The following is a 23,271-nucleotide window of genomic DNA, read 5'->3' on the forward strand; positions in this document are numbered from 1 at the left end:
GATCTTCACACGATTCTTTGTGTTGCGTTACAGGTTGAGTTTATTTGTATGTATGCAGTAAACTAGTGATTTTACATAGAAATATTTTCATTTGCACAATAAAGTTATCACATGATTTGATAATATTGATATTACAAATATCACCCAATCCAATTATTATAAACAAAGTATAACATAAAACATCATAATGTAAAATTAACAATTGAATGATTATACAATTCCCAAGAACTACCTGTTTCAATAAACTGTACAGTATTATAGATCTCACAATGTCTAGCTTTAAAATAATGGTAATTATAATTAATCTAAAAAAAAACCCAAGAACAACAGAAGTCAGCTGCAAAAGAAAAGAAAAGAAAGAAAATTATAAAAGAAGCTGTTACAAAATCATGGCCTGAGCCAAAGACAAACTACACAGACTGATTATCAATATGGACTTTGTCCTTTGTGCACTTCTAATGGATGTAATAAGTCTATAAAGCAATGAGTGTGTTCAAAAGATTTCCATAACAATGCAGCTTTACGCCAAGGTGCTGCTACAGACTCTGTTATAATCATTAAATTATACATGAACAAAAAGTATTTTTGAATGCATTGAATTAATATTTTTAAATTCAGTAAATCTATCTAAATATCTTTTTTTGCACATTTGCACATTTTATAGATAACTCATGAAAGACGTTTAATTTGAACAGCTCGGATGAGTATGGTATTCCTCTTGCTGTAGCTAGCGTTTTAATGCAAAAAAGGACTTTTTCTTAAATATATTTTCTAGTTGTTGGTGACTGTGATGAAGACCAGGACTCAGGAAGGTAAGCCAGAGAGCCGTGTCTTTGGTCTGGCGGTCAGGACACATTTGTACTGTCTGTAGGTCCAGTATGTTTGAGACCAGGTGTCTGTAGGTCCTGTATGTTTGAGACCAGGTGTACATGTCATAGTGATGATGTCAGATCAGCTTAGCCTGCTTTTTTTGTTTTAAATAAACCTCCATCCAAACACTAAACTGTGTTGGGTGTTGAGCTTTAGGTACACAGTAAAATTACAGATTCCCATCACACTATGTTTGTTATCTCAAGTCTGACGTATACTAGGAACAGCTAACTGATATCAAACTAATAACTGAGATTAACTGAGTCATTTAAGCGGATATATGGGCTTGGTGGAGCAAGGCTACTTTCATCTATGACCTATGACCTGTTCTCATTTTGTTTACACTAACTGTGTCTGATGTGGCAACAAAGCTTCTGGCCTTGAATGTGCACCCTAGTTTGACCCCCTAGAAAAATGTACATTTACCCATTTCATTTAATTCCTTTAAAAATATGCCAAGTGCACATAAATTCCTGATTCTTTCTTAAAATCATTCACGTGTATTTTCTAGTATTCCACATCTGGTTTCATATCCTCCTCACTCTCCTCTTTCAGATCTTCTACCTCTTTTTTCAGACTTCTCAACAATTCCTCTGGATTGGTCGTAATCTCGTACCTTGTGAGATTATTATTATCATTAATTTCACAAGCCTCGAGGGCTTTTATGAGTCTTTCTCTTGTTATGTTGATGTGATCGTGTGACGGCAGGTGAAAGACCACACTAACTTGATCCCAAACATAGAACACATTGTACTGTAGATCATCGAGCTTCCCTGATGAATACTCATAGCTGTGAGTTTCTGCAATAGCTTGTGCCTTCCAGATAATTTCCCCATCAAGATAACAAATAAATTCACTTTTCTCAAGATATGGGAGATGTTTAAATTGCTCATCATTCTTGGGAGAGTGAACCAGCACAGCGTACACAATCTCCTGCTTGTAGGTGATGGTCTTAAACACTCTGAGTACTGGCTCCTCTCCTTCACAGTTCTGTACTTTGTACCAGTCCATCAGCTCGGCCAGTGGAAATGTAAAGCGATAATTACCATAGCGGGATGTGTGGGTTTGGAACAGTGGAGAGGTGGTGAACTTGTTCAGAAATGGCTCCTGCCTTTCACGGTAGTCTGCTGCTTCGTTTGGACGATTCTTCTCCAGGTAGCGCTGTTCTGCTGAATTTATTTCATCATCAGATATTTTCAAATCCCACCATGAGAATTCAGAATTAGGAGGCTTGAATTTCTCTGATCCCAGGATCCCTCGTAATGGCATCTCTTCTGTGACATGTGCTACATTTGCAACATGGAATTCAACTGGAGTCGGATAGTCTGGAATGTTTTTATTTAAGTAATGCAGCATCTTTGGGTTCCCTATGTGCTTATTCGAATTCATTTGACTTCTCAGTTCATGAATACTCAGGTGCTGCCCATCCACTGAGATTTCTGTGAATTTACGTGAGTTTCTGCTCACCTTGAAATCCACCTGGAAAGATAAATATAGATCACGACCAGATCAACTCACATAGATCAACTCGAAAGAATGTTATGGGATTTAGAACCTCTGGATCGATGGAAACAATCTTTGTTCTAGTTAATCCTTGTCACTCTGGGTTCTGTTAGACTCAGAAGTCTAACATTCTCTGTTCTAAGTGATGGGTTCTGTACAGCCTACATAGAACAAGCTTCCTTTTGTCCTCCGCATCTTAGCACATATGTTTTAGACAAGTTAATTTAGATTAGGCATCTGAATATAGTATTTAAGTAAATATTTGATTTTTGATCAAGTTAGTCAAATTAGTCATATTCTTTAAATGACCTAAAAGTTCCTTACCATGGATGAATCAAGATCAAAAGACATTTTTATGTTCTTGTTCAAAGACGTTCTGTTCTCCACACTGACTACTGTTCTCCTGACTACATGTAGTTCCTTACCGTGTTCGAACCAAGATCACGACTTGCCATTTTTATGTTCTGGATGAAACAAGTTGTGTTGTTCAATAGCTGTGACTACATTATTATACCACTGGCTCAGCTCCACCCACTGGCTCAGCTCCACCCACTGGCTCAGCTCCACCCACTGCAGCAGTAATTTTGCAGGTATCGAAACTTAGAACTCAAACCACAACTCGTCGGCAACCCCTCTGGTTTGGTTCGTGTCTTGTTTTACATTTGTGTGGAGGGAACGGCTTGGTAAGCATACAGGATGTTTGGCAATACTTAGCAACAATGTGACTGTTTCCTTGAGACAATATAGTGCAGTGGTCCTCAAACCTTTTAAATAAAGGGCCAGTTCACTGCTCTTCAGTCTTCCAGGGGACTATATGATAAAAATTAAATATACCAAAAAAACATTTAAAATGTGATAATAGTTGCATTATTTGTAGTATGTTTGTAATTTATAATGCAAACTTGAATACCCTGCATTCTGAGTCAGTGTTTCTTTTCTTCCACGTTACGTGAGATATGCTATTTTCAGAACATCGAGTGGTAGTGAGATTACGCAGGAATAGCTTTGAGGTTTTTAATGCATGTGCGGAGGCTCTTATTGGCCAATTGCCATTTTTACAGTTTTTTTCAAGCATAGTCTGACTGGCACGAAAACAGGCACTTCTGCTGTAGCAAAAGGGGCCGGTCAAATGAACGCTGGGCCATAGTTTGACGACCCCTGATATAGTGTGACAGGTGAGTTCTAAGTTAGTACTCCGATGAAAGCGCCCTCTGGTGGTTCTGAATCAGAGGAGCACCGCCCATGCTGACAATAGCCTACGTACAACTAGCTACTATTGATGTCAGGATCTTTAGGATAGTGTTAAGACAAGTACAGATAGATAAGGCAACTGAATATCTAAGTATTTAAGTAAATATTTCTTTATATATTATATTAAGTTTGTCAAATTATTCATATTCTTTAAATCACTGGTATACTGGTTTTTGTTACCTAAAACGTCTTTCCGGTGAATGAGTCAATATCAACAGCTGACATCTTAATGTTCTGCACAGACTGCAGACTGCATCCAGTATAACAGGACAAAATGGCCTCAGAATGAGACACCATAGAAGAAGTAACTATAGAAGTAGTAATACATTTCTCACTGTCTGAAGTACATTTTGATTCAATGGAGCAGTTAGAAACTCTGTGGCAAGAGATACACACATGAGATACACATACACAACAGATACACAATAGATACACACAAGGAATACACACACACACACTCACGAGATACACAAACATAAAATACTCACACATTGGTAAAGCATTTAAGTTTAACTGTGACGCGGGAGGCGGCAGACGGACGAGACACAGAATCCTTCTTTCTTTCCAACGTCACGTTTATTATAACGTATATAGCGCTTGTTTAGCGCACAGAAAACATGCGCACACACAACGTGCAGACTCAAACATTAGACAACGACGAGCACAAGACACTGCGCGAACGCACATTAAATAGACAGACCACATCAACCCCACGTGATGACGAGACGAGCCACAGGTGAGACGGATAATGACAAGACGCACCCACACCCACGAAGGTACACAGACGCAGACGAATAGACGCAGACAGCATTAACACACGCCCCAAAGGAAGGGTTCGGGGACCGTAGCGTGACATTAACAAGACAGCAATTGGCAAAAGGAGACAAATATTTGTGTATAAAAAGTGTTCAGTGTACACCAATAAAACCACCAAGCTGGAATATAAAAAAATATTTTAACCTAAAAGATTACTGGGGAAAAAAAGAGAAGAACTAAATTAGCGGACCATGCCGCATCTGTCCCTCGTCTCTCTGTGATATCAACACCAGCACACCAGGCCAACACTGAGGAGCAAAATCATGCAGAAAGCATCTCTTGGCTGAGGTTCTGGTGTTCTCTCATGTCAGGTTGTTGTGTGTGGTGTGACTCAATCTGAAGAGGCATCATCTGAGAAGATGAAACCAAAGGCTTAACCCAGGAAGTGGTGCTTAGAAACCAACAAGCCCCAACACTTAATTTCACCCTGAAACATGAGGTGTTGTGTCCATGTTGCTAACACATTTTGTCCTCCGTGTGGATTGGATCTTGTGGGCAGTCTCCAATCATGACACATCTGTGAGTATTCAAACAGGAATGCTGCTACAATAACAAAATGGGTTTTCATCCACAGGGGACCTGGATGCACACTGCTTGAATTCACTGTAGTTCTTGAATAACAAAGTAAGCAGTGAAACGCCTCACATTTACCATCTACAAGACCGTAGATTTACCTTTAACTTTGGCAAACATCCACTATTTGACATAGTAACTGAGCAACAGTTATTGCTGTCCAACATCTAAATGTTGGACGTTTTGAACCTTTTGTTTAAAATATCTTGTTTTTTTGTACAGCAGTATTGATGTTTTAAATACTCAATCACAAATAAGTTGAACAAATTCTAATTCAAATTCTTCTTTTCAAGCAAGTTCATTTTCTTCCATCTTGCCGACCACAGCTTTAACACAACCGATCGGAGGAATGAGCCACAGAATGTCGAACACATTTCAGCCGGGCACATTTGAGCCCTTAAGCAGTTTTTATTCTTCAAAAAACAATCACAAACATTCCTTACAGTTCTGGTTTACAAAGACCCAAGTGCCACGTGTGCATACGCGTCTACAATCAGTCAAACAAACCCACCTAAACAAATTCTGACCCGCTCAGAAGTCTATTTTGTTTGTATGTTTTTGCGATTGCTGCCCATAAGAGGTTCTTCATCTCAAAATGTGGCTCTGGTGATCAGAGATGAAGCACTACCATGTCTGTATTTACCATGGTGGAATACAGACTGCAGGAGTGTTGGGTGTGGCGGAATACAGACTGCAGGAGTGTTGGGTGTGGCGGAGTATCTTCTGCCAGTATCTCCAGTTAAGCGGAGTGGAGCAGTGAAATGATGGAGTTCTCCTGGACAATCTTCTGAGGAGAAACATCTTAAATACAAGCTTTACTACTAAACCAGTACTGTTAGAATTACTCTAACATCATAAGGAAATGACTATGAACAAATATGAAAGCTGTATTATGATGGGGTGTAAAAATGGTCACCTGTGGCCTTCACTGGTCTTTTTGCTCCAAAGGCCAACAGATGCTAAAGGAACAGGTACACAGGCCAACAGGTGCGAACAGAAGAGTGATATATTGCTGAGCATCAGTTATGACATCCGTGTTTCAAAACAAGCAATGTTATGACAACAGTGTATTGGGATTATATAGGCACTTAAATATGATGCACGCTCATGGCAATAAAACATTAATAATCCAAGAATTATAATATTAAATTATATATTTTATATCTGAACAGTGTTGATAAGTGCAATATTTTGGGATTAATCTATAGGTGTCAAAAGTTAACAGGATAAGAATGTTTTAATTTGGGGTGAAAATACAGACAGGCAGAGAGAGGGAGAGAAAAGAGAGGGAAAGGAAGAAAGAATTGTCAATCAAAATGCATAATAATGCAACCAAACTAAACCAATCAAATGTATAACAGATCTAGAAAATAAACTAGATTAACACCTAAAGTCTCAAAAGGAAGGCAGGATAGGACGGGCATTGCTAGTAATTACTGGCCAATCCACTGCAATTGCGTTCTCAGTCTCGCGGTTCATTGGGTGGTGGGATCTTTACATCTGATGGCTCCACCCCCCAGATCTCCCGGGCGTATTCCGAAATGGTGCGATCGCTAGAGAATTTTCCGGAGGCAGCAATATTCTTGATCACCTTCTTGGTCCACTCTCTGGGGTTCTGAGATCAGAAAGAAAAAGAGTTTTTAACGTAATAATACAAACCAAACACTCCATGACTTGGCATGATCACACTTTTTGCCATTAGCTGTTGCCTCTTGTAATCAGTCCTGCAGGTCTGTCCTGAGGCAGAGAAGCGTGTCCCTCCGTGTCCCTCATGAGCCTCTGTATGAACCAGCGTCAGGCTACAAATCTCACTACCAGGAAGACTAGATTGTTTTTGTTGTCTGTAAACAGGTGTGTGTGTGAGGATCTGCCCAGCCCACCTTGTAGAGTTCGTTCACCTTCTCCTGACAGCTGATGTAGGCCTCGTAGTCAGCAAACACCTTGAACCTGAACAGGAAGTGAAGCCATGTTAGAACCCTCAACGACCTAATTAGCACATTGTCATTTCATTTTTCTAAACACTATAGATTTAAAAAAAAAATTATGATTATACGCTCATTATTGTTTCACTCACACACACACACACACACACACACACTTACCGGTCGTGATGCATGAGCATGTTGACGATGTCCTTGAACAGCTCTGGTTCTTTGGGGCTGAAGAAGCCCGTGCGGATCTGGTCCATTACCTGCCTGAGCTCCGGAAGACGCTCGTAGTATTCCAGAGCATTATACCTGCCACACAGATTCTAGATCATCATCATTATACCTGCCCACCACACGGATTCTAGATCATTATACCTGTCCACCACACGGATTCTAGACCATTATACCTGCCCACCACATGGATTCTAGATCATCATCATACCTGCCCACCACACAGATTCCAGAGCTTTATACCTGCCCACCACAGATTCTAGATCATCATCATCATCATTATACCTGCCCACCGCACAGATTCCAGATCATTATACCTGCCCACCACACAGATTCCAGAGCTTTATACCTGCCCACCACACAGATTCTAGATCATCATCATCATTATACCTGCCCACCGCACAGATTCCAGATCATTATACCTGCCCACCGCACAGATTCCAGATCATTATACCTGCCCACCGCACAGATTCCAGATCATTATACCTGCCCACCGCACAGATTCCAGATCATTATACCTGCCCACCACACAGATTCCAGAGCTTTATACCTGCCCACCACACAGATTCCAGAGCTTTATACCTGCCCACCACACAGATTCCAGAGCTTTATACCTGCCCACCACACAGATTCCAGAGCTTTATACCTGCCCACCACACAGATTCCAGAGCTTTATACCTGCCCACCACACAGATTCCAGAGCTTTATACCTGCCCACCACACATATTCCAGATCATCATCATCATCATCATCATTATACCTGCCCACCACACAGATTCCAGAGCTTTATACCTCACTACATATGACTGTAGAGCTACAGGAATCCAAGTCAGACTACAGTGGCATTAAAGAGTACACTCGTCCGTTTCTCTCCCTCACCCACCCCTTGTGGTCCATGGCCTCCACCTCCTCCACCCTCATGCCGAAGATGAACAGGTTCTCCTCTCCAGCCTCCTCCGCCATCTCCACATTAGCTCCATCCATGGTGCCGATGGTCAGGGCTCCGTTCAGCATGAACTTCATGTTGCCCGTTCCAGAAGCTTCTGTGCCTGCCGTGGAGATCTGCTCCGACAGGTCTGCTGCTGGGACCACTGAACACCAGCAAGATCAGACACTCAAACACTTGGGAGGCACACGAGGGACATCTCCATAGGGAGCTCACCACAGTGCACTGGGAGCTCGCCAGAGGTCAGGTGTGTGGGGTTCAGGTGAGTGGGGGTCAGCGGGAGGACTTGCCTTTCTCTGCCAGGGTCACTCTGTAGTTCTCCAGGAAGATCACCTTCAGCCTGTCCCCCACCACCGGGTCGTTATTCACCACCTGAGCCACCGAGGTGATCAGCTTTATGATCATCTTAGCCATGTGATATCCAGGGGCGGCCTGTAGGGGGCAGTATTGGAGAGATACAAATAAACAGTGGTGATGAATGTCATTTGTGTGGATATATGGACTGTGGCTAGAAAATGTTCTTGAACAGGTTTCTTAAATTTTATAATGGTGCGATTTAATTTATAAATATATATATATTTTTAAATGTAAATTTTGACAAAAAGACTCACTTTGCCTCCGATCATTATTGTTCTTGGCACAAACTTCTTATTTGGTTCCTTTTTAATCCCTAAGCACAAGAAATATTGGGGGGGAAAAAAAATAAATAAAAAAAGGTGGAATTAATGACACAATAGAAGCACCAGTATGTAGTGTTGCACATGAATTTGACAAACCTACATATATTCGAGTTATTTATGCTCATCTCTGATCAGAATTTCAGATATTATAATATCTATCAAGTATAAAGTATATTAAATTGAATTGAATGGAAAAGCTTAGAAGCAGGTGAGTTTTCTGAGAAATCTACATACACTAGAACTCGCTCTCCATCTCAAACCTCACTCCCCACCTCCACCCATCACCTCACTCCCCACCCCCACCTCACTCCCCACCTCCACCCATCACCTCACTCCCCACCTCACTCCCCACCCCCACCCATCACCTCACTCCCCACCCCCACCCATCACCTCACTCCCCACCCATCACCTCACTCCCCACCCATCACCTCACTCCCCACCCCCACCTCACTCCCCACCCCCACCTCACTCCCCACCCCCACCTCACTCCCCACCCCCACCCATCACCTCACTCCCCACCCCCACCCATCACCTCACTCCCCACCCCCACCCATCACCCCACTCCCCACCCCCACCCATCACCCCACTCCCCACCCCCACCCATCACCCCACTCCCCACCCATCACCCCACTCCCCACCCATCACCCCACTCCCCACCCATCACCCCACTCCCCACCCATCACCCCACTCCCCACCCATCACCCCACTCCCCACCCATCACCCCACTCCCCACCCCCACCCATCACCTCACTCCCCACCCCCACCCATCACCTCACTCCCCACCCCCACCCATCACCTCACTCCCCACCCCCACCCATCACCTCACTCCCCACCCCCACCCATCACCCCACCCATCACCTCACTCCCCACCCATCACCCATCACCTCACTCCCCACCCATCACCTCACTCCCCACCCATCACCTCACTCCCCACCTCCACCCATCACCTCACTCCCCACCTCCACCCATCACCTCACTCCCCACCTCCACCCATCACCTCACTCCCCACCCCGACCCATCACCTCACTCCCCACCTCCACCCATCACCTCACTCCCCACCTCCACCCATCACCTCACTCCCCACCCCGACCCATCACCTCACTCCCCACCTCCACCCATCACCTCACTCCCCACCTCCACCCATCACCTCACTCCCCACCCCCACCCATCACCTCACTCCCCACCTCCACCCATCACCTCACTCCCCACCCATCACCTCACTCCCCACCCCCACCCATCACCTCACTCCCCACCTCCACCCATCACCTCACTCCCCACCTCACTCCCCACCTCCACCCATCACCTCACTCCCCACCTCCACCCATCACCTCACTCCCCACCTCACTCCCCACCCCCACCCATCACCTCACTCCCCACCCATCACCTCACTCCCCACCCATCACCTCACTCCCCACCCATCACCTCACTCCCCACCCATCACCTCACTCCCCACCCATCACCTCACTCCCCACCCATCACCTCACTCCCCACCTCCACCCATCACCTCACTCCCCACCCCCACCCATCACCTCACTCCCCACCCCCACCCATCACCTCACTCCCCACCCATCACCTCACTCCCCACCCCCACCCATCACCTCACTCCCCACCCCCACCCATCACCTCACTCCCCACCCCCACCCATCACCTCACTCCCCACCCATCACCTCACTCCCCACCCATCACCTCACTCCCCACCCATCACCTCACTCCCCACCCATCACCTCACTCCCCACCCCCACCCATCACCTCACTCCCCACCCATCACCCCACTCCCCACCCCCACCTCACTCCCCACCCCCACCTCACTCCCCACCCATCACCCCACTCCCCACCCATCACCCCACTCCCCACCCATCACCCCACTCCCCACCCATCACCCCACTCCCCACCCATCACCCCACTCCCCACCCATCACCCCACTCCCCACCCATCACCCCACTCCCCACCCATCACCCCACTCCCCACCCATCACCCCACTCCCCACCCCACTCCCCACCCATCACCTCACTCCCCACCCCCACCCATCACCTCACTCCCCACCCCCACCCATCACCTCACTCCCCACCCCCACCCATCACCCCACTCCCCACCCATCACCCCACTCCCCACCCATCACCTCACTCCCCACCCATCACCCCACTCCCCACCCATCACCCCACTCCCCACTCCCCACTCCCCACCCATCACCCCACTCCCCACCCATCACCCCACTCCCCACCCATCACCCCACTCCCCACCCATCACCCCACTCCCCACCCATCACCCCACTCCCCACCCATCACCCCACTCCCCACCCATCACCCCACTCCCCACCCATCACCCCACTCCCCACCCATCACCTCACTCCCCACCCATCACCTCACTCCCCACCCCCACCCATCACCTCACTCCCCACCCCCACCCATCACCCCACCCATCACCTCACTCCCCACCCCCACCCATCACCTCACTCCCCACCCCCACCCATCACCTCACTCCCCACCCCCACCCATCACCTCACTCCCCACCCCCACCCATCACCTCACTCCCCACCCCCACCCATCACCTCACTCCCCACCCCCACCCATCACCTCACTCCCCACCTCCACCCATCACCTCACTCCCCACCTCCACCCATCACCTCACTCCCCACCTCCACCCATCACCTCACTCCCCACCTCCACCCATCACCTCACTCCCCACCTCCACCCATCACCTCACTCCCCACCTCCACCCATCACCTCACTCCCCACCTCCACCCATCACCTCACTCCCCACCCCCACCCATCACCTCACTCCCCACCCCCACCCATCACCTCACTCCCCACCTCCACCCATCACCTCACTCCCCACCCATCACCCATCACCTCACTCCCCACCCATCACCTCACTCCCCACCTCCACCCATCACCTCACTCCCCACCTCCACCCATCACCTCACTCCCCACCTCCACCCATCACCTCACTCCCCACCTCCACCCATCACCTCACTCCCCACCTCCACCTCCAACTTTCTCCTCTTGGGAAGCTCCCTTGGCACCAATACGGACTCGTATACTTTGCAACAAAGAAATACTACAGACTACACGCGGTTTCTTTCTTCGGCAAAACAGACCAGTGTTACATCTCCAAACAAGGAAGAGAAGCCTGTAAGGAAAGGTGAAGCCTACAGGCGGGGGTGAAAGGTGAAGCCTACAGTGGAGGATCTGTACTGCTGTGGGTTCATCTTGTTTTCTCTGGCACCAGAAGCCTTGTACATAGTGCAGGTGTGATGAGTGAGAGGAGTTTAGAGCAAAACATAATCCCAAATGTAAAAACAACAACAACCATCTACGGTTTTGGACAAATAAAATACAAAAGGCCAAAATTACACGGGCATGGTTGGCAAAGACAAACAGATTTTTTAAAATGGCAGTGATTCCTGAGAGCTGAAATCTGCGGTTGGGAAGAGAATCCCTGCAAACATTTCCAAGAGCTTGAAAGAACTGCAGTGGAAGATATTGGGTATGTAAAATACCCCAAATATAAAAAAAATATTCAAAGTAAAATATACTTATGATACAAAAGTTGGTACATATTTATTTCTGAATATAATAGTGTTGATATGAAATGTTGCCAATAAAGTTGACCACGTGTGGTGTTGTACTTGATATGTATGCCTGTGTGTGTGTGTTCTCACTGTTATAGTAGGTGATTATATGCAGGCAGTTGAGCAGTTGTCTCTTGTACTCATGGATCCTCTTGACCTGAATGTCGAAGATAGACTCCGGGTTGATCTTCACCTTGTACTGGTCTTCCAGGTACGCTGCCAATTTCTGTTTATTCTCCTATAACAGACACACACACACACACACACACACACACACACACACACACACGATTCTGAGAGGTTCTGTGCTACTCTGTGTGATTGATCATTCAATGATATTTTTTACATTACAGCATATAAATAATGATAAAAACTCAAAATATTTAAGATCATTTGTGTGTATTTTGAGTGAAACACTTTGTATTACTCTTATTCTGTGTGTGTAGGGGTGGGAATGCCATGGTAGTCATGTGCAGAATGCTCACGTATCCAATTCTCACGTGTCCAAATCTCACGTGTCCAAATCTAACCAAACGTGCAACTGATTACTGATTATCCAGTTTAGATCATCGTCAGATGACTTGAGCTGGGATGACTAAAGTGGACAGGACCACGTCATATACCCCCACGTCATATACCCCACGTCACTCTTACCACCGCGTCAGAGAAACTCCCAGCTGCAAAATCACAAGTGAAGCCCTCAGCAGGGTGAAGATGGAGTGGCATGAACCAGTGTGTGTGTGTGTGTGTGTGTGTGTGGGACACAGAGGCACTGACCTGTTTGACCTTGGCTACATCCCTGATCAACACATCGTCGTTAATAAAGTCCAACAGCTTCCTCAGCTGGTTCAGGTCCTTGAGGAACTCCTCACCGATTTTCTACACAGCCAAAAATCACAGCAGCCATCAGAACCAAATAGTTAATACAGTGAAAATGCTCATTACCACAGAGGAGAGGCCAAGATTCACCAAGAAGATTTATGCCAGAACTGCCCCTCTGCATTGTGGCATTATGAGGGTTTATGAAAGGGAAACCATATCTGAGCCATGAAACGACTGGACTGTGGGCCTCACATTTCAAAATTAAAGCCTCTCCTGGACTTCTCCCATGAGTTGAGGTATTAAACAAGAGAAGCATTCCTCTTATTGGAACACCGAACACTGTCCAGTATGAAGGTCTCATGTTTCCTGCTGAACGCTGGATTACGTCTGGAGATTATGCTAGCTGGGTGAGTGGGAGGCGTGTTAAATGGCGGGGGGCGTGCACCTCAGCGATGATGTCAGCCAGGCCCGGGTTACAGAGGAGGAGCCAACGACGGGGAGTGATCCCGTTGGTTTTGTTCTGGAACTTCTCCGGCTCGATTTCATAAAAGTCCTTAAACCTTCACGACACAAACAAACAGACAATCAAACAAGCAAAAGCCCCAGCTCTTTAAAACGTCACCACAGCAGCGCTAAAAGGCGATCACGTCTGGACGCGGGTGTGAGCTCACACTGTGCTCTTGACGATGTCCGAGTGGATGCGTGCCACTCCGTTGACGGCGTGCGAGCCCACCACACACAGGTGTGCCATGTTGATCCGTTTGGGCTCCCCCTCCTCGATTAAAGACATCCTACGCAGACGGTCCGAATCCCCCGGATACAGCGCAGAAATCCTCTATGGGCGGAGAGAGAGACAAAGATTAATTATATACCTATTTTTAGATAACACTACAAATTCTATTTTATTTCACTCTTTGAGCATTACATGAAATACATGATCGTAACTAAATCAAATTAGAAAATAGAAACAATAGTAACAGTAATAAAAGTAATAAATCTATTCATGCATCCATATTAATCCAATAATCCATCCATCCCCGGCTTATCTGGGTCCAGGTCATGGTGGCCTATATATAAAATAGACACAGACACACAATCTCTCCAACGTCCCCAGGGGACTCCTCCCGGTTGGACATGTCCCTCACCAGGGAGGTGTCCAGCGGACGTCCGGACCAAACGCCTGAACCTCCCCAGATGGCTCCCCCTCCCCCCCAATCTTCAAAAAAAACTTAAAAACTCAGCACATCCAACAATGACGAGAACAATAAAATGCTACAAGATTTACAATAATGAATATTCATAATGATTGGCTGTGATCAATGATATCAGTCTGTCTGCCCTCTAGCCCATGGCGGTCAGGTGACCAGGGTCATGAGACCGAAACCATGCTGGGATCCTCCTTACTGTGGGAGTAAGTGATTGAAAGGAGGACTCGACACAGACATGTCCAGACATCATCGACGTCTAGACCGCAGTAGATGGAGGTGGAGCAGACTTGTGTTTTGCTGTGATGTTAATGGACCTTTCTTGGACAGGTTCTGAGGCCAGCATTTCCATTAGTTTGATTGACACTTCCACATATTACCAAAGTCTGAGCAGTATATTCATTCAAGGCAATAAATAAGGAGCCACAGATCACAAAAAGTAACTAAAACAAACAAATCAACACAACACACATGTGGCACATAAAGACACATACAGTCAGCCTCAACTCTAAACATTCTTCTGAACCTATAATTCATACTGTAGGTAGAAGTCAAACTGAAAAATGCTTTAAACATCTTGAAATTTAAATATCAACTGATTCACTTTACCAATACAGCGGATGAAGGTGTGTGTGTGTGTGTGTGTGTATGTGTGTACTCACGTCCAGGTGACGCTGGTTGATCTCATAGATGATGAGCAGGTGTCTGGGCAGAAGCTTCTCGAACATGTGCACAGGCCAGCGCTCCAGAGCCTCTGGAAGAACAGTGTGGTTAGTGTAGGAACACGTCCTCCTGGTGATGTCCCAGGCCTGCAGACACACACACACACACACACACACACACACACACACGTTAGTGTAGGAACACGTCCTCCTGGTGATGTCCCAGGCCTGCAGACACACACACACACACACACACACACACACACACACACGTTAGTGTAGGAACACGTCCTCCTGGTGATGTCCCAGGCCTGCAGACACAGCCACCCACCCACCCACACAGTGGTTAGTGTAGGAACACGTCCTCGTTGTGATGTCCCAGACCTGCAGACATGCACAGAGACACACATTGTGTTCTCTGGAAGGTACTGAGAGGGTTCAGGTTCTGTGAGGTACTGAGAGGGTTCAGGTTCTGGCGTGTGTGCGAGTCGTAAACTTCAGTCTCATGACTGCACCTTCTCCCAGCTCAGCTTCTCCACATCCATGAAGATCCTCATTAGCTCGGGGATGGCGAGGGCAGGGTGGGTGTCGTTTAGCTGGATCGCCACCTGACACGGCACAGGAAAGGGGGCGGGGTTACAGAATGGGTTTTGGCATTAAAATAATCTTGCTTTAACATTTTGTTATATACATTAAATTATTCATTCATTTTATTGGAATATAGTTATTGAATGTTTTAATTTTCCAGAGCTTTGGCAATACTGAACTACACAGTCATGCCAGTAAAACCAGGCTGAGAAGCATAGAAACACAGGGAGATTGATCTGAGGTGTGAGGGGCGGGGCTGTGAGTGGAAGTGGGCGTGGCCGTTATTGATCTATGGCGTGAGGGGCGGGGCTGTATCGTGGTGCTCCACCTTATCCGGGAAGCTCTCGAGGGACGTTCGCACAGGGACTCTGCAGCCGAACTTGGAGGATTTAAATCTTCTGATGATGTCCTGTAGGGTGGCGGCCACCACGAAATACTCCTGCTTCAGACGCAGCTCCTTCCCCTCGAAGAACTACACACACACACACACACGCGAGAGACCATAAGAATAATACAACCTTAAACATACAAGCTACTCCAGAGATCTCCATGTACAAACCAGGAGCTACCCAAGGACAGGCCTCAACTGACCAGACAGGCAAACACACTCCTAGCCCACCCCCCACCCTACCCCTCCATTTCCTCACACCCCTATGCAAAACTGGTTTACTGCGAGTCATTCCAAATTACCACAGTAATCATGATCTCCTTTTAAGGTAATTTCAACACAACATGCTTGGGCAAGCTTTCTATCACACACACACACACACACACTTAAGTTCCGTGTTAATGTGTGTGTGTATATATATATATATATATATATATATAAATAAATAAATAAATAAAACAATATTCAGTGCACCCAAAATTCAATTCAGTCCAACAGGAAGGCAAATGGTTAGTGTGCATCATGCTGGTGTGTGATGAAGATGAAGCTCAGATAATACACTCTTCCTCATCAAACGGCTGTGGGACACGGTCGAGGCTCACGTTGTCATTTGGGTACAGCACTCGGGAGATGTTCTCGGCTAGGTTCCTGTCCAACACAGCTTGGATGTAGTCGCCCACATTAACTGCAGGTGAAGAGAGAAACCAAACAGTAAAACGCTGAAGTTTCACATCTGCTTCTGAAAAATCAGAAACACACAACTGGCCTCCATGTTTCATTGAGCCTTCTGTTGTGAAAACTTTGTATTTTTAATCTAGTTAGTTCTAGTTAATCTAATTATCAGCTGTGAGAGTTTGAGTTAGATGTGTGTGCTGGTACTAGATTTCTTGAAGCCATCCCTATTAGAATCCTACACGTCTAGTCTATGGTTAAAGCCCTAACAACGTTTAGTACCCAGTTTGGTTTGCCTCAGGTCATATTCTCAGATAGCACTCGTCTTAAAAGCCACTCAGATATTTCAGAGAACACTTTCTCAACATCTAGCATGTGGGGCAAGTTCACAGGCACATTTCACACAGCAGAATCACCTTACACTGTAAACTGACAGCAAGACTGGGGTGTTGAAGTTAAATTAGCAGCAGGTGTTTGGTGTAGGATCAGATCAAGAGGCTCATCCAACATGTTCCTTTAGGTTAGCGCTAGAACTCCCAAGACCCAGACTCACAAACAGCAGCGTATCCAGGGGTAACACTGGCGGGTTGCCAGATCCCGTCCTGCCTGGATGTCTGACAGTGTGGTGTGGGCAAAGGATCTATATTTAGTATTCTGTGCAGATATCCCTCTCTCTGGACACCGCATCAACTGCTACAATCCCCGTTATTCTAGAAGCTTCAGGAGTACATGAGTAGAGAACTACACAGCAAATCGCTCTGGAAAAGCAAGCGTCCAGATCCAGAACAGGAACCTGAACAAAGTCGTGCAGTGTTCAGTGGCTCCTGGAGTTCATGTATGTTACAGTTACTGTGCGGAGCCACACCAGTGCGTGGCTGGGGAGCAGCCTTGATTATTCAGGTTTAGAAACGTCCAGTTGAGCCGGGGGGACCCCAGGGTAAACGTGCACGGTGAAGTCCATGATGCACTCACGCCCAGGCAGTATGGGCTGGACACACATGAGTGGTTTTAATCAACCTAATGATGAGAGGGACTGGAACAGCGTGTGCACGGAGTTTTAATACGATGGCCATTTGCCTCAGTGGAGCACAGGGGGTAACGCTGGTCCCAGTGCCAGAAAACACACCCCCACACCCACTAGAGGATCAACAGGGTCGTTAGGAAAAAGACGCAAATGATTTCAACTTTACTGCATAAATCAGCCCAAACTGACAAAGGCGTTTCAAGAGAGGCAAGCACAAACGTGTATGTGTGTGTGTGTGTGTGTGTGTGCGCGCGCACAAGTGAAGACTGAGCAACACAACAGCTTAACAAGTCCACAAGAGCCTTAAACAGAACAGAAATCTTTGAGTATCAGTCTGTGAGTCCAGGTCCCAGTGGAGTTAGGGGAGAGAGTCCCACGCTAACACACTGCTTGTTGTGTAAAGTGTACACTACAGAGTGCTGGGGCTGCTATGAGACCGTGTGCGTATGCGTGTGTGTATATAAACATACACTCCTGCAGATTGAAGTCGTTGGGAGCTTTGGCAGACCACAGTCTCATGGTGTTGACGGTGTTGTTATTGTAGCCAGGGACGGGGGTGTCGTACGGCATGGCCAGCACCACCTGGTGGGGGGAGACGGCAGTGGGACACAAATCTGGATCTTAGACTTTGTTGGACTGAACAGGTTCTACATACGAACCACACCCCTCAAGAGATGGTGATTGGCTCACCTGGGTATCCGTCCACTTAGGCCCCTCCCCAGTGTGCTCCACCCGGCCATAGAAATGCACAGGAAGCATGTACTCTGGGCGGGCCTTCTCCCACGGGTTACCATAGCGCAGCCAATCATCCGCTTCCTCCACCTGGTAGTCAAGGATACATGGACTAGTCAAAACGTTCTAATGATCAACATGCCAGTAGCTGTAGCCAATCAGAGCTCAGCAGCGTCCCTCTGGTGTACCTGCCAGCCGTTGGAGATCTTCTGATTGAAGATTCCAAACTCATAGCGGATGCCATAACCGTACGCTGCTAGACCCAGAGTGGCCATAGAGTCCAGGAAACAAGCTAGAGAGAGGTAGAGGGAGAGAGGGAGAGGGAGAGAGAGGGAGAAAGAGATATGCATTATACACCTCATTTTAGATAATACTACTTAAGTTCCAAGTTAATTCGAGAGAGAAATATATAGGCCATATTTTATATTGTACGTCATTCTTCATTACTTTGGCAACACTGTATGACAGTCATAAAACATTACAACATTAAAAATGGGGGACAATCAGGGTGTTGAGGGAAAGATGAGAAAGACGTCTGTGGTGTTCATTTAAAGAGACGTTTACAGAAAGGGAAGTTACAGACGTTAGCATTTTCCAACCGTGTATGTGTGTGTGTGTACTTGTGCATGCGTGTGTGCGCGCATGTGCGTGTGTGTATTTGCTCATGCGTGTGCGTAGGTGTGCGTGTGTGTACCCGCTAGCCGGCCCAGTCCACCATTGCCCAATCCAGCATCCTCTTCAATGTCTTCCAACTCCTCCATGTCCAATCCGAGCTGAAACATCAACACCACACGTTCTTACAGCCACACTAGAGAAGAGCATCTGGGGGCAGGACACACCAGAACCTGTCCAATCAAGGTTCTAGTGGACAATAAAACAAACACCTCGAACGGACAGTTCTAACGTGTCCTCCTGCTCACACTACTCATTAAGTGTTTGGCTGGGTGGTGTGAGCAGTGCCCCCCCCCCCTAATTTGACAAGAAACCGGTCAGTAGGCAGCAACATACTACCCAGCTAGTACCCACCAGCATCACTGCGGTGTTGAGAACAGTCCAGCACCCTATAGCATCCAGTAAGCAATGGTCATGTGGCCAGAAACTGGCCAATGATGAACAGGGAGTAGTTTGGCTGACAAATAGTGTACATCATACAAAAATACAGCACTTTAAAATTGGCCGGGATGACGTATGCCACGTCTTATGCTTCTCCAAAATTTCCTGCAGTGTGTTTGATTTTATTTGAAGCTTGAGTTCACAGTGAAAGTCTTATATCTACAACAGCTACAGCACAAAAGGTATCCAGTCCCCTGATAACTACACGGAGACGTGGTGTGCACACAAACACGCCTTCACACGCACTCAAGACTCAGAATATCCGGATGTAGCTTGATCAACATTCCCAGAATCCCAACTGCTTCCGTTCCGGCATGGACGGCACTTTGGGGACGAACACGTGAGAACAGCGTTCAGATCAGTCCCACGATGGAGGAGCCAGAGGGGGTTGTGGGATAGCAGAACCATGTTGCATCCTCAGGGTGTCTGGGTGATATAGCCTCACACCATGAACGTCTTAAACCCAGCACTGCCAGAACGCAGCAGGGGAGAAACCTCACCCACCACATAGGTCCATACACTACTGCAAAACCAGTACAGTAAAAACCAGTATGTATGTGTAGAAACTGGGACAGAGGGGACCTTAGGAAACCACAAAACTCATCTGTGACTGGAACAGAAACCAGTAACACTGCAGTGGTCCCACAGTTACTGTGGTATGTGTAGTTTAATCGTTGTGTAAACAGCACCATCAGCATGGGAGATGTACTGGAGAACGTGGGAGACGTACTGGAGAACGTGGGAGACCAGTACTGCACGCCGAAGTGGTTTGTCTAGTTGTTACCAGCACCCAGTAGACATACTGTAATAGTCCAATGAACAGACCAACCATGACCAAACTGCTCTCTGTTGTTCAGGCAGCATTAACACTGCAGACGTTAACTAAAGCTCAGTTGGGGTGTTCATGACTGCATTAACACTGCAGTTCTTACACTCTGGGTTTCAATTGCATCTGGTATAGTGTTCACAGAAATATGTACAATGTGGTTTAACTACCGTCTCGTACATCACGTAGTCTGTAGTAGATTAGTGAAGGATGAACGGTTACATTAACAGCGTGTAGCACTCTCCCGACCACAGTGACTTTCACAAGCGCTTTGTCTTGGTTTACTGTTACCCTGGAGACCAAGTGCATAGCATACGCTGCAGATACTCCTATACATGTGTGTGTAGGTACCTGATAGATGGCCTCATCACAGGCGTTCTGCAGACCCAGGTTCACCATTGTGTTCTGCAGGGTTCTGCCCATGTAGAACTCCAGAGAGAGGTAGTGAACCCGCTGAGGGAGACAGGAGGAGATGGCAACTCTGTGAGGTGATATTTTGGTCTCATTTACACATTTATTTCCCTGGGAAGCCCATTTTGTCAGCACATACTGTGTTACACGCATGACTACCCTGAATTCTGTCATTTCAGAAAAGGACGTTAATTGGTTTTTGAAGCCCCAGGGGCGTCTGCCTGTCTGCCTGCTCAGGGAGAAGCCACAGACAGGACTGCGGTAGTCAAGCAGTCTAAACTCTGCAGGATTAAACATGATTATTGAGAACAAACGACACCCTGGAGGTCTAGTCTGAAAAACAACCTGTCCTTTAAAGATACAACAACAAACGACCACCACCATCACCAACACCACAACATCCCAGCACGTGAGAAGCCCCTCTTCGTTAGATCAGCCGTGTTCAACTCTGTACGCCACCCTGTGATTTATCAAAACAGCCACAGGACAGAGAGACTGATCAGGAAATTATCAGTACTGCAAAACCCTACAGTGTACTGATGGTTAACAAAAGATACGTTCTGCACCTAGTTAGGTACATAGCACATTATCCACCTCCTCCTCTTCATCCTCCTCCTCCTCCTCCTCCTGACTCAGCATTCTCTACGTACTACCAGCCAGAAAGACCAAAGCTAGACTGGTTCAAAGTTCAGCAGTGGGTTTCTACTCAGTTTAGCACTAATCCAGTCTCCACGTTTGCAAGTGTGTGTGTGTATAAAGCATTTGTAGTCCCTTACTCTTTGATATATCATCATTTCAAATATTACAACTTGAGGCCAATCCCATATCACCTCTTACACAGTTAATAAACAACTTTTATTAACATACCCACCCAACTTTTCAAGCATGGTCTAATATTACATTCCTCGTCAAAACCGCGTCCTGTCGAGATACCCATGTGATAATCGTGAAAGTTAGAACAACTGAACAGGATTCCTTTTGAGGCCTAGTCTGATGACAAAAGCTACATTCAAGTCTAAGCACACGCCCAGACACGCAGCTATGGCTTGATTGGTTTGGTAAGCATTTGTGACATGTCATCAACGCAGCCCGTTTCGATCCAGGCAGGATCTGGGCTGGGAACCGGGCTGTGCTTCAAGAAGTCAGGCTAGGCTGGTGTTCTCTGCTGGGTGGTTCTTTATTGTCCAAAGCTGGCCAGGCTACTGGAGACACAACACACTGCAGAAGTGTTTAACAACCATGCAACACGCATGAAATTAAACAACCAGGTCAAAACTCACCAGAGAAAAAGCAGCAGGAATATAAGAACACCACACCCCAGAGAGGAAGGGGTACTGCCTGCTGCCCTGATACCCGTATGAGGGTAAGAGGTTCAGTCTGTAGGGTGCCAACCCAAATGGACCGCTATAGCCGTCCACACTGGCACAGCGGACAAGCCCAGATTTACAAGAGTCGATGTGCCGTGGCCCAGGGCCATGCAAGCCCGTGTTGGGTGGTTGATTCAGCACTGACCGTACTGTTCCAGGGAGGAGGGGCCGTGTGTGGGCTTAGTGCGGCAGTGAAACTGCGTGGAGGAAAAAACCCCAGAGAAGCACGCGCATTTACAAACTTGCATCAAATTACGGAGATCTGAGAAAGTTTTATTGCGAAATCATAAGCAAAAGTCAACGTTTCCGTCTAAAAAAAAAAAAAACCCAGACGCGTTATGGCTGTTGGTACGTTCACTCCGGAAATGCACGACACCCAAAAAACAGACGTGCAACATCAAAGCTTTATTAGTGACGCAATCGTGTGCGTAACGAGAGTTTTGCGCAGTTTTCGGGTGTTTTGCCTGCATATAACAATCGTATTTTTGTTTATGGATGCAAGAACATGTCACTTCCTGGATGCACGCGCAAGAAGAGGGCAGGTTTTCCGTACCTTGGGGTCCTTCTCGTAGTAGTACTGCTGGGTTCGGATCCAGCGCCCCACCAGATGGTCCCGGACGGTGTGCGCGAGCGCGAAGTAGTAGTCGCGCGGGGTGGCGACGTTGCGGTCCTTGACCAGCGTGAAGTGCAGATGTCTGTTGAAGGTCTTCTTGATCTCGGCCACGTCCCCCAGACCCGCGATGCCCCGCACGCTAATCTGCTTTCGCCGCTCGTGGTCGGTCAGTGGTTTGGCCATATCTCCAACGCGCTCCGGTAACCCAGCACAGTGCGACGGACTCCCGGGGACTTTAACCTGCAGAAGTCACCAGTAAGGAGAACTTCCCCAGAACGAGTTCTTCCTGGAGACACACACACCCCTATTGAACCATCAGGACCAGGAGGGAGGGACTTGGCCCTGGTTTCTTACTGGAGAACAGCAGCACTGGGCTGGTCTAACAGACCTTCTCACAGCGCAGTGTCTATACATGGGCAGAGGAGACGCATGATCGTTTGAGATGTTGGCAAGTTTAGATTATTTAAACAAATGCAAGA

At 46.9% G+C, this 23,271-nt stretch overlaps 2 protein-coding genes across 3 annotated transcripts; both read right to left on the bottom strand.

Annotated features, from left to right (window-relative positions):
* Positions 1-32: 32 nt before the first annotated feature.
* On the bottom strand, positions 33-3,016 carry LOC143480701 (uncharacterized). Of its 2 annotated transcripts, none has more exons than XM_076978506.1 (2): positions 2,799-3,016; positions 33-2,349 (listed from the first exon to the last, which is right to left on the bottom strand). In XM_076978506.1, the coding sequence occupies exons 1-2, from the start codon at positions 2,826-2,828 to the stop codon at positions 1,378-1,380; spliced, it is 1,002 nt and encodes a 333-aa protein (XP_076834621.1). In that variant the 5' UTR covers positions 2,829-3,016; the 3' UTR covers positions 33-1,377. The 2 variants fall into 2 exon arrangements, with proteins under 2 accessions (XP_076834621.1, XP_076834622.1); XM_076978507.1 differs by having other exon boundaries at positions 2,698-3,016.
* Positions 3,017-5,407: 2,391 nt separating this feature from the next.
* pygb (phosphorylase, glycogen; brain) lies at positions 5,408-23,110 on the bottom strand. Its single transcript, XM_076978861.1, has 20 exons — positions 22,733-23,110; positions 20,753-20,854; positions 19,157-19,235; positions 18,651-18,754; positions 18,421-18,552; positions 18,201-18,312; positions 16,637-16,719; positions 15,975-16,118; positions 15,574-15,666; positions 15,059-15,205; positions 13,863-14,026; positions 13,637-13,751; positions 13,147-13,248; positions 12,460-12,607; positions 8,730-8,788; positions 8,409-8,550; positions 8,056-8,263; positions 7,116-7,250; positions 6,894-6,960; positions 5,408-6,628 (listed from the first exon to the last, which is right to left on the bottom strand). Exons 1-20 carry the CDS (start codon positions 22,973-22,975, stop codon positions 6,476-6,478), a joined length of 2,532 nt encoding a protein of 843 aa, XP_076834976.1. The 5' UTR covers positions 22,976-23,110; the 3' UTR covers positions 5,408-6,475.
* Positions 23,111-23,271: the final 161 nt, after the last annotated feature.

The sequence above is a fragment of the Brachyhypopomus gauderio genome, chromosome 17 (assembly GCF_052324685.1).
Source record: "Brachyhypopomus gauderio isolate BG-103 chromosome 17, BGAUD_0.2, whole genome shotgun sequence".
In the NCBI taxonomy this organism is placed as follows: Eukaryota; Metazoa; Chordata; class Actinopteri; order Gymnotiformes; family Hypopomidae; genus Brachyhypopomus; species Brachyhypopomus gauderio.

What these genes read in the sequence shown, in the direction of transcription:
- pygb (XM_076978861.1), bottom strand. Translation starts at nt 22,975, where the DNA reads ATGGCCAAACCACTGACCGACCACGAGCGGCGAAAGCAGATTAGCGTG. An exon ending in CTAAGTGGACGGATACCCAG is followed by an intron (nt 18,313 to 18,420) that starts GTGAGCCAATCA and finishes TCCCCCCACCAG; the next exon opens with GTGGTGCTGGCCATGCCGTA. An exon ending in AGGTGAACGAACTCTACAAG is followed by an intron (nt 6,629 to 6,893) that starts GTGGGCTGGGCA and finishes TTCTGATCTCAG; the next exon opens with AACCCCAGAGAGTGGACCAA.
- LOC143480701 (XM_076978506.1), bottom strand. Translation starts at nt 2,828, where the DNA reads ATGGCAAGTCGTGATCTTGGTTCGAACACG. An exon ending in GTGATCTTGGTTCGAACACG is followed by an intron (nt 2,350 to 2,798) that starts GTAAGGAACTAC and finishes TTATCTTTCCAG; the next exon opens with GTGGATTTCAAGGTGAGCAG.